Source organism: Physeter macrocephalus, chromosome 13 (assembly GCF_002837175.3).
Source record: "Physeter macrocephalus isolate SW-GA chromosome 13, ASM283717v5, whole genome shotgun sequence".
In the NCBI taxonomy this organism is placed as follows: Eukaryota; Metazoa; Chordata; class Mammalia; order Artiodactyla; family Physeteridae; genus Physeter; species Physeter macrocephalus.
In genome coordinates this window covers 78,037,952-78,051,615 of record NC_041226.1, presented here as the reverse complement: position 1 = coordinate 78,051,615, position 13,664 = coordinate 78,037,952, and the positions used below count along the sequence as shown (strand labels likewise).

Sequence of the window (13,664 nt, the reverse complement as noted above, 5' to 3'; positions counted from 1 at the left end):
TTTTACACATCAATCTATACTTTTCTACTTTTAATATTTTTGTTATCATATTTCTTTAATAACAAGTGATTTGATTAGGATAAATAACTTTTTAGTGGAAATAGGTTTACAGTCATGAGTCTTTTCAGGATTTGTTTCAGGGTAATAATAAAACTGAGGATTTTCACCCTAAGGTGATGATGTTCCTGGTTCATTATCCAAGTGGACCTGCATGTTTCATCAAATCTATGGTTCATGGAGGGTGGGTGCCATGTCATGAATTCTCTGTCCTGTGTCATCAATAGTTCCACAATCATGCCCATGTGCTGATACCCAGCACATTGGTTTACCCTGATACCTAGAGCACTGAATGACCAGGCTTCTTTCCAGAGACAAGTCAGCTACACTCAGCATCTTCAGAGCCAGGTGGCTTGCAGCCCCATCTCTGGATGTCAACGCTTATCATACACACTTAATGAGAACTTCTCTGGGGAAGCCTAGCCTCTTTAAGATCAGAACTGCCTACTGACGGCTGTTCTCAGAAGCTTGGAATGCCCTGCCATACTGCTGAAAAGAAACCCTGTCTTTTCCTGAATGCCCCTGCCACTGGATTTCTCCGAGATTTGGAACTGAAATCACTGCCCGATCCCTTCCAAGAGAGGGCAATGCCGTGACATTAAAACAGCCTCAGAGAAGGCTGAATTCCTCTGTAGCTCGAGAGAAGCTCTCTTTGGACTCATAATCAGCACAACAGATTTAGACCCTTTACCCCCAATTACACATTTTGGGGCCCTCAAATTTTAAACAATCTTCTGCTCTGAATCCACATCTACACATTTCACCCTTAGTCAACATCTTCAACTCTGGTTGGAAGAGGCTCAGCTCACTCTATTCCTGCCAGATGATATGTTTAATAGACAAATTCCCCGGTGTTCAGAGTGTCTTAGAATGGGATTCCTGCCAACTTCAACACACTAGTTCCCTCCTAAGGAAACAGAAGCTGTGACTGGCTCAGGGACCCCCACCGGTCAGTCATGCAGCTTCCTGGACGCCCTTAGTCTGAGTCTTGAAACAGCACTCTAAAATGAACATTGTGTATTTCAAGGTCAAGATCAATGAGCACATGTTATGTGTGCTTTAGTAATGTTAACAGCTCCTCTTTAAATTTCTTTTTTTTAATGCAAAAGCTTGTGTATGTGTCCATACAACTCTAATTTCATGGCTGTAAATAATTTTTTTAATTTCATCATTTTGAAATTTGCAATTTCATCATTGCAAATTTTTCTATTTAAAATGTTACTTTGATGTAAAATATTTGATATTTGACATGATTTTGGTATAAAATAGTTTCACCCCTGAAATATGAATTTCACATTAATGTTTCATTTTGGCTTTAATAAGAGTCTGGTTCCCCCCTTTCTTTGTAAAGGGAAAACTTTAGGGAAAATTCGGATGCTAAAATTTCTATTATCCTTTCTAGGTTAAGTAAGTTTCTAGGTCATATTTTGTTTTTTTAGGTGATTACCACGGCCCTTCCCATTAATCTGTAAGACATATTCAGATGAAAGAGATTCTTCAATGTCAGTTGACAACCTATGTCAGAACAAAGAGTACAATTCACAAATAAACATCCGTATGTCCAAAATAAGCACTGCTCTTGTCCCAAGTCTTAGTTATCACATTAAACAACCTCGGCTTTGGTCACTCACTGCTCCATCCTGTTGGGAAGACTTTTCAAAAATATGTTCATCTCAGAACTAACAAAGAATAAGGGTATAGCTATTACAACTAGTCAAAACCTATATACCCATCATCAAAGGGCTCCACCTTGCCCATAGAAGATTACTACTAATTAGTGCCTTGTACAAAGAAAACCCCAGACTTTTACATACCTTCCATCTTCATTTCTGTCTCCTGGCTACTCCATTAGGTGGAATCTGAAAGTATCATTAACTACCTAGAGTGGCCCATCATTTCTTCTGGGAGCCCTCCTTCTGGGCTTCACCTCTCCTAACTCACTTCATGTGGTCCTAGAGGGGAATTAAAAAGGTTGTGCAATGTAACTGCCCACAGAACGGAAAACATGACCTAGGTTGAGCCCATCACAATGGCCGCTACACTGAGGATCAGGGACTGTTCTAGTGTGGGGATACGGTCCTAGAGGGACAATTCAGGATCCTTCCATGAGATTTGCTAGATGGACACTGGGAGATTTAAAAAGAAAAAAAAGACCCAGTCGTTGTTTTAATATCAACTCACTGGTAAGTAGGTATATGTCTCATATTTTCTGAGACAGAGAAAGACAGGCAAAGACAGAAAGAGGTGAAAAAGAGACAGAGACAGAGAGAGTACATAATAGCAGTTAAATCCCCAGATCCCAGATCCAGCAATACCTGAAGCCAGTTTAATTAGACTTTCCAGGTATATGGGCCATTTTCCAGATATGAAAGCCAATGAATTCCCTTTTGTACTTAAACTATTATGAGTGGATTTTCTGCCGATGGCAACCAAGAGACTCATAAAATATACTAGTCCGTGAGGATTTTTTCTTCCTTCCCGATAAACGATACATTCCTTTTACCCATACACTTCCTTTCTCTTCTGCCATGAATGTGCACCTTATTTCCACAGTAGAGGAAAGGTTCAACTTTATATTATATTGAATATTTATTATAGATTATTTATTTTACAATAATATGTTTCCAAACTTCAGAAAGCTTCACGGTATGTGTTCCAAATGTGCTGTGCTCAAGATGGAGAACAAAAATTCCCTCCCCATATACCCTGAGAAAACCATAATTCAAAAAGAGTCACGTACCAAAATGTTCACTGCAGCTCTATTTCCGATAGCCAGGACATGGAAGCAACCTAAGTGTCCATCAACAGATGAATGGATAAAGAAGATGTGGCACATATATACAATGGAATATTACTCAGCCATAAAAAGAAATGAAACTGAGTTATTTGTAGTGAGGTGGATGGACCTGGAGTCTGTCATACAGAGTGAAGTAAGTCAGAAGGAGAAAAACAAATACCGTATGCTAACACATATATATGGAATCTAAGAAAAAAAAATGTCATGAAGAGATTAGTGGTAGGACGGGAATAAAACACAGACCTACTAGAGCATGGACTTGAGGACACGGGGAGGGGGAAGGGTAAGCTGGGACGAAGTGAGAGAGTGGCAGAGACATATATACACTACCAAATGTAAAATAGATCGCTAGTGGGAAGCTGCCGCATAGCACAGGGAGATCAGCTCTGTGCTTTGTGACCACGAGAGGGGTGGGATAGGGAGGGTGGGAGGGAGGGAGACGCAAGAGGGAAGAGATATGGGAACATATGTAAATGTATAACTGATTCACTTTGTTGTAAAGGAGAAACTAACACACTATTGTAAAACAGTTATACTACAATAAAGATGTTAAAAAAAATTTAAAAAAAAAATTCCCTCCCATGTGCCACCAAAGCCAAGACAAAACAAAGCAAACAAACAGAAAAAGCCCCTCCTCTTTCTAATTTTCTTCTTTCCTTTCATGGAACCAACATTTTCTCCTCGTACAGACTTGGGATCACAAACTGGGGATTCAGGAAATACATGGAGCCCTGGACACGGGCCTCATACAGTCAGCCTGAGTCTCAGGCAGAGTGGCAGGAAGGCTGGGAGTGAGTACTCGACCTTGGAAACACTCCTAAGAAGGGCCTCCTGCCTCCTCTTGAACCCTCAGATCCCCGCAGCCTGTTCAGTCTGAACTTGGAAGCCTAGAGTCTCTGATGCTGCCTTCTCTGTTCCTCCATGTTCACGTGGTCAGCATGGGTCAAGGTGGAGGCATGCAAGGACTGAGCGGGGATAAAGGGTAAGATGGGGAGTGTTGGGCTCCACTGTCATCTGGGGCCAAATCCGACGCTTTCTGCTGCTCCCAGCCTCCTGAGCTACTGTCCTCCAGTGATCCTGTCCGTGCAGGTCTTTGTCCTTTGTTACTTGGTGTGCCTGCACTGCAGAAAAGCTGGAGGGCTTTTCCCCAGAATTATCGTTGGTAACTCAGACAGTGCTCCATATTCTGTGGGAGGTTTGCTGGTGAAGGTAGTATAAGGAAATCTCGCCAAAGGTGGGCAAGATCGAGATCTCTGAACGTCAAGAAAAGCCCAAATAAGGGGCGTCCATACTAAACCTTACAAGGTTTGGAGGCCATTTCAGCAGAGAAGATTGTTGTGGATACTGGGAAAATAAAGACAAAAACTGTGAAAACAAGGCTTTGTTACAGAATATTAATGACAGTCACTATGTGAACTGATTGCTATTGATCACTCATTTTCATTTAACAAATATTATTGTGTCATTAATATGTGTCTAATATTATTAATGTAAGTTTGGTTTTACCCTAAACCAGGTTTGTTGTAGGATCAGTCTTTTGTTGCCTGAGGGCCTCCAGACCCAGCCTAGACCTGGGGTAGTTAAGCCTTGACCTTGACCGAGGGATGTATGTACCCAGTACCCAGTGCTGACTGCAGAGATGGATGAATGCGTGATGGACAAATGAGTGGGTGCCCTGGGGAAATGGTGTAAAACTCAGTCCCCCAAAGCTAACCTAATAAGTAAAGTTTTTCAGATAAATAATAATGAACTAGAAATTTAGGAAACGATTCAACCTCCAAATGGTTTTCTTCCCTCAATTATGCTCCATAGAATTGACTTTCATAAGCTTAAAATAGGAGGCCCCAAGAGGCATATCCTTTATCAATCTCATATTTGTTCTCAGCTCACTTCAGTGAGCGTTTCCTCTTTTTCTACCTGATTGAAGAACAGCCAGTTGATTTCCACAAAACCATTCATTAATTTGTATCTGCCTCTCCTGTCACTCCTCATTTCTAGATAATAAATAATTCAAGCTTCTTTCATCTTTCCTTATTCAAAAGACCCTGAAGCTTTTTTGCCTCTTATTTATCCTTCCCTCGACCACATCCTATGAGCAAAAGACCTTTCCAAGCTGAACTAAACAGAACTGAGGGCAGTTCTAGAGGGGCCACTGATAATTTCCCTTTTGCATTTTATCATCTTGCTTTAAGGTGTAGGGAAGCTCCTGATTAGCTTTTTTAACCACAACTATCTGTGGAGATAACATATTTACTGAACTGTCCATAAGCAGCTGTGGGTAGTTTTCTGAAGACAGAAGTCAATTTAAAACCCAACAGTTTAAGAATCATTTAAACGGACTCTGCAGTTGTACGATGCTTTCTCCTTAGAAAGGAAAACATAATGCAACTGTGGTTTGGAACAGAAGTTTTCAAAGCATGGCACAAAAAGGGTCCCCCTATAACAATCAATGATACTATAGGTACTACTCTAGCATGAATTTATTGATGACAACTGATGAAAAACAAAGTTTCCTTTCTGTCAAAGCTCTTCTAAATCTGCATTGCCATCAACGTTATTATGGTTGTTGCTATCATTATTTTCATTTCTCAAGCGATTAAACTATGCCTGAAGATTTTAAAACACAAAACAGCCCCAACACATAGCCTTAATGACGGCAAGTGTGGAGGCATAGATGGATTTGAGTTTACCAAGATGAGGAATTAGATACAGTGGACTAAAACCTACTCAAGTATTTCCTATCTTAAAAGCAAACGACTTTTCTGAGACCACATCTCTGTCCACAAACTGCCCTTTCTATCCTTTTCCTTTGAGGGGTGACCATCTCTAACCTCCTAAGTCTTCCTGCATTTTGCTTTCCTGAAAGAAAGTATCCTTGTAACTCTGACTCATGCTGAGCTGAACTAGACAAATATTTTGAGATAAATGGGGAAGAAAAAAGAGTTTGACATCTCAATGCAGTGATGGTATGGAAGCTAAAATGCAGTGATTGGGTGGCAAGACATTTGAGAGACAGACACAAAGAACTTTCTTAAGAAGTTTGGAAGTAGAGGTAAGTGGAATTATGGGATATTAACTTGAGTAGATAAGAACATCGAAATAAATAAGGACATTGAAAGTATTTATTTCTAAGTTTAGAAAGTATTAATGAAACTTTAAACAGCAAAGTTGACTTCTGAGAGCCTAGATTCTCTGAATCAACCACATGAGCCACGTTCATCCCTGTCTCAGGGCCTTTGCACCTGCTGTTCCCTCTGCTGGACACACTGTTCCCACACATCTTCACGTCCCACCTCCTCATTTATTCAATCACTCAGAGGTCACTTCTTGAGAGATGCTGTCCCTTAACCACCTATTTAAAATTGTCCCTTAAAATTGTTCTGTTCTCAGGCCACCCATGAGATCTTTAAAATTATTAATTTTCTTCACATCAGTTGCTGATACCAAACATTTTAATCTATATCTGATTACTTATTTACTCTCTGTCTCATCACTGGCATGGGAATTTCAGAATGTGAGGGATGTGAGCTAGCTCTATTCTCCTTGTATCCTTAGCCTGTAGATCAGTGCTTGGAAAAGTCTAGGAGCTCAAAAATATTTCTTGAATTAATTAATATCTGAATTAATGAATGAATAAGACAGAAGGAAAATGAAACTAAATGAATCCAGCCAGCTCAGTTTAGTTGCCACAGCACACTTATGACCCTCAAGGGACACTGTGACTCACAACCATTGAAAGTATAAAGAGTTCCTTTCCATTCACCAAAGAGCCTACAGAAGGGAACGTATCACATTAGCATAACAGATGCCAGGTAAGGACATGGGTGTGGAACCCTCCAGATATAATGACAAGCCTTTAATAATGCAAGGTTAACACTGCAGAAATACACAAAGATATATCCTGGATGGACCGGCAGGGCACACGGAGCCTTGACACTCCTAAGAGTCTGTATAAAAGTGAAATACATGAACAATGCAGTCAAATGTGGAACAACAGACATATACTATAGTAATTTATCCTTTTATACATAGGCTTCAACTCTGGTTTTTACTTCACAACTGATGACACAGGAAGGATAGATATAGATTTAAAAGGTAGATGATAGATAGATAGATACATAGGTAGATAGGTAGGTAGATAGATAGCTAGGTAGGTAGAGAGGTATTAGATTTGGATTTGGATACAGACAGAGATAGCTTACACTAAAGATTTATCTTTAGCAGCACATTTACTGATTTCTATCTTGTTCTTAATTGTGTTGGTTTTACGAGTCCTAGATTTATCACTAGTATGAGAGCTTTACTTATTTTATTTTAAAAATGTTTGATAGGGCTTCCCTGGTGGCGCAGTGGTTGAGAGTCCGCCTGCCGATGCAGGGGACGCGGGTTCGCGCCCCGGTCCGGGAAGATCCCACGTGCCGCGGAGCGGCTGGGCCCGTGGCCGCTGAGCCCGCGCGTCCGGAGCCTGTGCTCCGCAACGGGAGAGGCCACAACAGTGGGAGGCCCGCGTAACAAAACAAAACAAAAGAAAAAATGTTTGATAAAATAATGTTGATAAAATAATAAAATAGTCTTACACATATATAAAATATTCATATAAAGATTATCAATACACTGTTCTAAAGGTAAGTTTGGAGCAGTTGTGTTACATATTGAAACTAATTGATTTTGTAGAATTATAGATACTATCGATCTACACATCTTATTCTAATACACTATTACAGTTAAACTTCTGAGCAATTTTTTTAACCTGATCAGGGATTTCTTTTAAATTTAAGATAGGGTGAATAATTTTAATATTGAAAGGAAAGGTAAATATTTGAGAATATCTAAGAACGGTATGAAAAAATCAGAAGGGACTTGCCTTGTTATATATTAAAGTTACTATCAGGACACAGCTACCAACAGGGTATGGCCAAGAACTAGACAAATGGATCAGTGTAACGAGAAAAAAGTGATCCTCCTCTTACATCACACAAACATCTTAATTTTACAAGGATTAGAATTAAAAATGTAAGAATTACAGTTTAGAATAATATGTAAAAGATCAATCACTTAGCTTCAGGAAAAACAGACAACCCAAAGAAATAAACAAAACCAAAATCTGTAATAGACAAGAGAGCCACCGTTTCTATACCATTACAAGAAAATTAGATGCCAAGCAAGACAAAAGAAAAAAATAGGAAGGCTGTCTTCAGCACATATCCAGAAACATATGAATATTTCTTAATATAAAATGTTATATAAAGTTGATAAGAAAAAGATAAATAATTCAACATAAAAATGAAAACAGATATGAAGAAGTAAGCCTAATAAAAATGGGGAAAACTTTTTCATTATCAGTGGAATCAGAGCAGAGCCTTGTCAGAAACTATATTTCCACCGCGGAGTTGACAACATGTGAAGACAGACGCATCTTCAACCAGTAGCATCTCTGGTTGGCAAAGATGCAGAGATGCACATTCTCTGCTAGTGGTGGCAATCTGAAGTGCTATAGCTACTTGGAAAGAAATCCGGCACGTTTCTACAATACTTAAAGATCCACATGCCATTTGATTCAGCAGCCCTGCTTTTGTGAATCAATACTCTAGTAATATAAGCCAAAAATACTAAAATAAGTTTTCATGCTTATCGAAAAGGAAAGAGTTTATAAATAAATGGTTTAACAAATGCTAAAGAATGTTACTTAACTACCAAGAAAAGAATGCTTAGATATATTTTCATTAGCCGGAAAAGATGTCCATGTTGTTAAGGAAGAAGGGGGGGACATCTGAGTTAAAGGTACATATTCGAGAAAATATAGATGGTGTTTAAACCACAGGAATGGATGCGGTCACCAGGGATTTTGCAAAGTGTCAGGGCCAAACTCTAAAGAGAGAAAGCCGGCAATGGGGCAGTGGAAAAGCTGCCAGGGACTTAGGGGAAAAATCCCAAGAATTGTAAAAGAGGAAGTGAAGTCACGTGAGAAATTGACTCACACGAGGAAGGAGTAACTTCTGCGGGATTTATAACCACATCAAGGTGGTTTAACCAAAGTGGATTCAGCGAAGTAATGAATGGACCGACTGGGAGAGTAAAAACATTGACGAGGGTCGGAGGTCACGCGTGTCAATTTTTCTAAGGTGTGACCATGAAAACAAAGAAACGAGGTGGTGGCCAGAAGGGAACAGGAGGTCAAGGGGGACTGTTTAATCGTATTCAAACTGACGGAAATGGTGCAGTGGAGAGAGCTCGGTGATGCAGGAGAGAAAAGGGTAAATGAAGCAGGGAGGAACCAGGTAGAGTCCAGAGCACACTGGCTTTGGGTACAAGGACGAACAATTCAGGACTGCAGAAGAGAAGGGAGCAAAGAGAAACTCACACGCTGGCACCTTCGTAAGACGTAATGGCGGGAAGACGCAGGAGTTACATCTGACGGCTCCTATTTTCTCAGGGTGGGAATCTCTAGGTCTGAGCAGTCATGCCAACCGGGGAAACATGGTACGAGTGTGGGAGAGCCTTGTCTGCCTAGAATTAAAATGAGATTTGTCTGCTTTTGCTCTGACATCAAGGATCGTCCACCGCCGAGGTATAAGGACAGACACGTTGGAAAGCTGGGTTCGACCTGGGTTAGGCGTTTGTCCCTTGAGTGCAACAAAGGGAGGTGAGGACGAGGGAGTGGAGGGGCTTCAGGGATGGACCCTGGATCTGGGATGGGCAGCGAGCAGGCCGAGGGGGACAAGGCAGGCATGGGAGCAGCACGGTGGTGTTTCAATGAGCTGGCGGAACGGGGCAGCGGAGGTTTTCAAACAGGTGAAGAGCATGGACAGTCAGTGCAAGATCTGGGAAGGCATCTTAGCAGAAGTAGCCTTTACGAGAACGAGTGAGAAGAAAAACAAAAATAAGGTGACCTTGATATACTGTAAAACGTGTTTAATACGCAAAATAGCATCCTTCCTGGTATAATTCCTCCCCGGTTGCTGTGAGTGAATTAGCAGTTCTGGAGTCTATTCATTTGAAATAACTTTAACCTTCCTTCTACCACAAAGAGTGCTGCTCCAACCCCATATACTTCGAGAAGAACTGAACCGGGAGAGACAGAAGCCGGGTGGAGTTGTTCCAACACTTTAATTCGCAAGGCACAGAAGGGAATTTCATGGGGCACACCTCAAGCTTCAGCTCCAGTTTGTTAAGAGGAAACCAGAAGTGCAGGCGCGAGGTTTCACAGGGCACTAGAACTCTGGGAGCCCATGACTCCCTAGAGCTCATTTTCTCCTTCGTTTCTCATTTCTGCTTGGACCTCAGCTGAGGTTTCCGGCCAAGTTCACAGGTCACCCTCACCAGGCACAACTCAGAATCTCACTATCTCAGTATCACTGAAGACCCATCTGAAGATCCTTCTGGGCCAGAGACACAAAGGACACATCAGCACTTTTTGTTGTGGTCCTAAACCTTCCTGCTACAACGTGCTTCCACAATACGTTTTTACACTCTAGTTTTTAACATTTCTGTATAAGCTGTATGGCACATTGCAATTGGGCCAGGTCCCAAGGAGTCGAGAAGGAATGGGGGTGGTGATGTGAGTCTAAGCCACTTCTTTCCTTGAATAGTCCTCTTATACTGTCTTAAAGTTTTGCTTTTCTGATTGCAAAAGTAAAACATGCCCATTGTAGACAGTTTTTAAAATACAGAATAGTTTATTAAAGTAACTGATAATTATAATTATCATATAAAGAATTTTATATTTAATTAGTCATAATTAACGTAAAAATATTTAAGTATAAATGTTTAACTATGATTATTATTCTGATGGCTGATTATAATTAAATGTAATTATAATAACCCGTTATAATTAATTATAATTACACTTAATTAAATTGTAATAACTGATAATTCCATAAGTCAGAGTTAGCAGCTACTGCTGACATCTGCATTTAGACCTTTCGGTATACACCTGCTTTAACATTAAATGATGACTGACGGCTACTTCCCTAGATGATTAAAAGTTCCTTGGAAGCACTCTTCACCGGTCTCGCAACATCCCACCCTAAGGCTGCCTTCCTAGGGTCCCATGTGGTTCTGTTGTCGAACGTTTTCGGAAGCTCCGGCTCCTTCCCTGGAGTTGATCCACTTCCGGCATTGCCGCCCATCTTGGAAGCGGACACGTGATACGGCAACCAACAAGGGCCGGGATAAAAAAGACAGGCACGTGGAAGACACAGAGCTCATGCGAGGAAGGAACGGAGTGTGAAGAATGGAGCAGCCAGTTAACCTTGCCGAGCCATCGCCCTGATATCAAGGTCAAGGGAACAGAGTACGGTAACAGCTTCTGCATCAGGAACAATGATTCAGCTGTGAGTTACGATCCTTACCAAGAAACATTTCTGATGCCGTAAACTGCCCTCATTATTCCTTCTATATTCCATTCGTTCTCCAAGATCGAGGTCAGTACTGCAAAATGTCCCTTGACTAGTGGCACATGATGACATATCATGTCGGAACTCCTTTTAGCACGCGGTACCATTCCACCGGGGAGAAGATAGCGTTTGACAACATTCATGCTTCTTTTCCATTTTATAGCTATCGCCAAACACAGAACTCAGGACACAGCCGAAGCTTCAGTAAGAAGCTGGAAATTACTCTGATAAATTCAGCAGCAAGACTCTTCCCAGGTATTTGGATCACTTCACTCTTCATTAATTTTAGATTTCATCTGGACTGCAAGAATTATCTCAAACGCTTCCATGGGCCACACATCATCACCTCTTCTAATTTTCTGAAATTCTAAACTCAAATAACTCGGCTGCAACAAAGGCAACGTAAGGCAGGAGAGGGCAGTCTCACGTTATATTTGGCGACCAACTGCTCCCTGAACCTCCAAGTTCGTGTCGCCCTGTCCCTTTCTGCTTCATGCTCCAAGGCTGCCTTCCACCAGCTTTGCACCCACTGCCTAGGAGCACCCAGGGGCCTTGTAGAAATGGTGCAGAGGCTTCCAGGAGTTTCCTCTGCACAAGCACAGAGAGGAGACATAATGACGTTCTGCGGGTGCAGTAAAACATGAGGGACGACACAAAACCAGCCAAGAGTGCGGTCCTAGGTGCCCTTCAACAAGACGAGAAACCCCAAGATTTCTGGGGTTAAAACAAAGACTCCTCACAATTCCTAAATATGCTGCACATCGTAACAAATTGCTTTTATTAATTAGAGAGCTAATTTTCAAACTTACAAACAAGTGATTTTACAAGGGAATTCTTTTTGGAGTTAAAATTGTCCTGCAAGCCAAAAACATGCCTCTCCTGGGTGTGCTGAAGAGCAAAGGAATTTTAATTTTCATTGATCATAGAGTTTTTATTCCTATATGCATTCCCCACAAAAGACAAGAAAAAGGTGACTCTTGTCCCCTTCTTGATTACCAAGGTTTTTATAGGTTCCCTTTTAATGCACAACTCAAGATCCTTTCCAAACATGTGTTCCCTGAATGATGTTACTTAAAGGTAACATTGTTATGTCCTCTGCCAACAAAACCCTCATCTTAGGAGGGAACCATTTTCTACAAATGTCATCTGTCACATTAAGACAATGACATATATGTATGGAACTTTTCAGAAGTGCTACAGGAGAAAAAATGCATCTCTAGCGAGCCATTTTTACCAAAAATGTCTCCCTCTTCATTATTACCATCCAAAAAAGGTTTAGATGCAGCTTTTGTCTAGCTCAGAAAATCCTGTTAAAAATTCAGGCATTGAAGAAATCCTTGATGGACCCATGAGAAAAGCCAGTGCCAAACTATTTTTCACCACACCGGCATCAGTGTAGAGTATTTGGTACAGATGTCACCCTAGTCCCTGATCATGGCAAGGTGACTGATGGAAGGATGAAAGTTTACAGTCAAGGATAAACCCAAAGATGAAGCTTACAAGTTGAACATTAGGTGTAGACACAAGCAGTAAAACTTGAGAATAAAATAATAACTAAATGGCCTCAGCCATTATATTAATGAACTAAGTTTTTATGCAAACATTTTATTAACATGTGCTGATACCTGGAAATATCCTTATCAAATTCTTTTTTATGGATTGTTTTTAAAAATTGCTATGTGTATGTATCTTTTTCTTAAAAAGCCAGGGTTTTAAAGATTTCTATACTATCAGCATTTGGATCACACTGGAATTATTTCAGAAGCCGGTATTAAGAGGAAATTCATTTAGCATGTAAAACACCTTTCAAAGTCACCGTTCTATGTCACCCATGCAGATGTGGCATGCCAGCAGACCTGCCTTAAGGCTGGCACCTGCATAAAATAATATTTTAAGAAGACAACCATCTGAGCAAAATAGCAAGGTTACTTACAGCACTTGATAAAATGATAGTGAGACATCTTTCCATCTCAGACAGAAATCTTGCTACAGGTTCCAGCATTCTCTTCAGCTACAACTGTCATCCCCAGGAAATGCATTATTGAGAGCTTCTCCTCAGGTAACAGTTTACCTCGGGATGCATTATTGAACCGAGGCTCTGTTCCATGGTTGTGCAAAAAGCTTCAAACTCATTCTCATTCAGCAGCTGGAGTTCAGATCAGCCTCTCCGCGGGTCTGGAGCCACCACTGCTGCACGTGCTATTGTAGTCCCTTGATTGACAGGGCTCCTAGTGCCACAATCCCGGGAATACTGCCCTCTAATTGGCGCTCACATGCACCCACCTTCTGCCGGCTCCGAGGTGTGCTGCAGTGCGGCTCTCTCCGAGTCCTGCCTGTTCATGGCTTTTCAATAGCTTTCAGATGGCAGCAAACTAGCTAATGAGGGGACTGGAGAGAAGCGACTGAAGGAGGGA

The 13,664-nt window shown here is 41.1% G+C and overlaps 1 protein-coding gene across 1 annotated transcript in view; it reads right to left on the bottom strand.

Moving 5' to 3' along the window:
• Nucleotides 1-13,400, bottom strand: part of MYO16 (myosin XVI) — a 432,588-nt gene extending 419,188 nt beyond the window's left edge. The window contains exon 1 of the mRNA XM_024123222.3: nt 13,184-13,400. Coding sequence (XP_023978990.2) covers nt 13,184-13,211 — 28 coding nt within the window. The 5' untranslated portion in view covers nt 13,212-13,400. The remainder of the gene's footprint in view (nt 1-13,183) is intronic.
• Between the last annotated feature and the right edge of the window lie 264 nt (nt 13,401-13,664).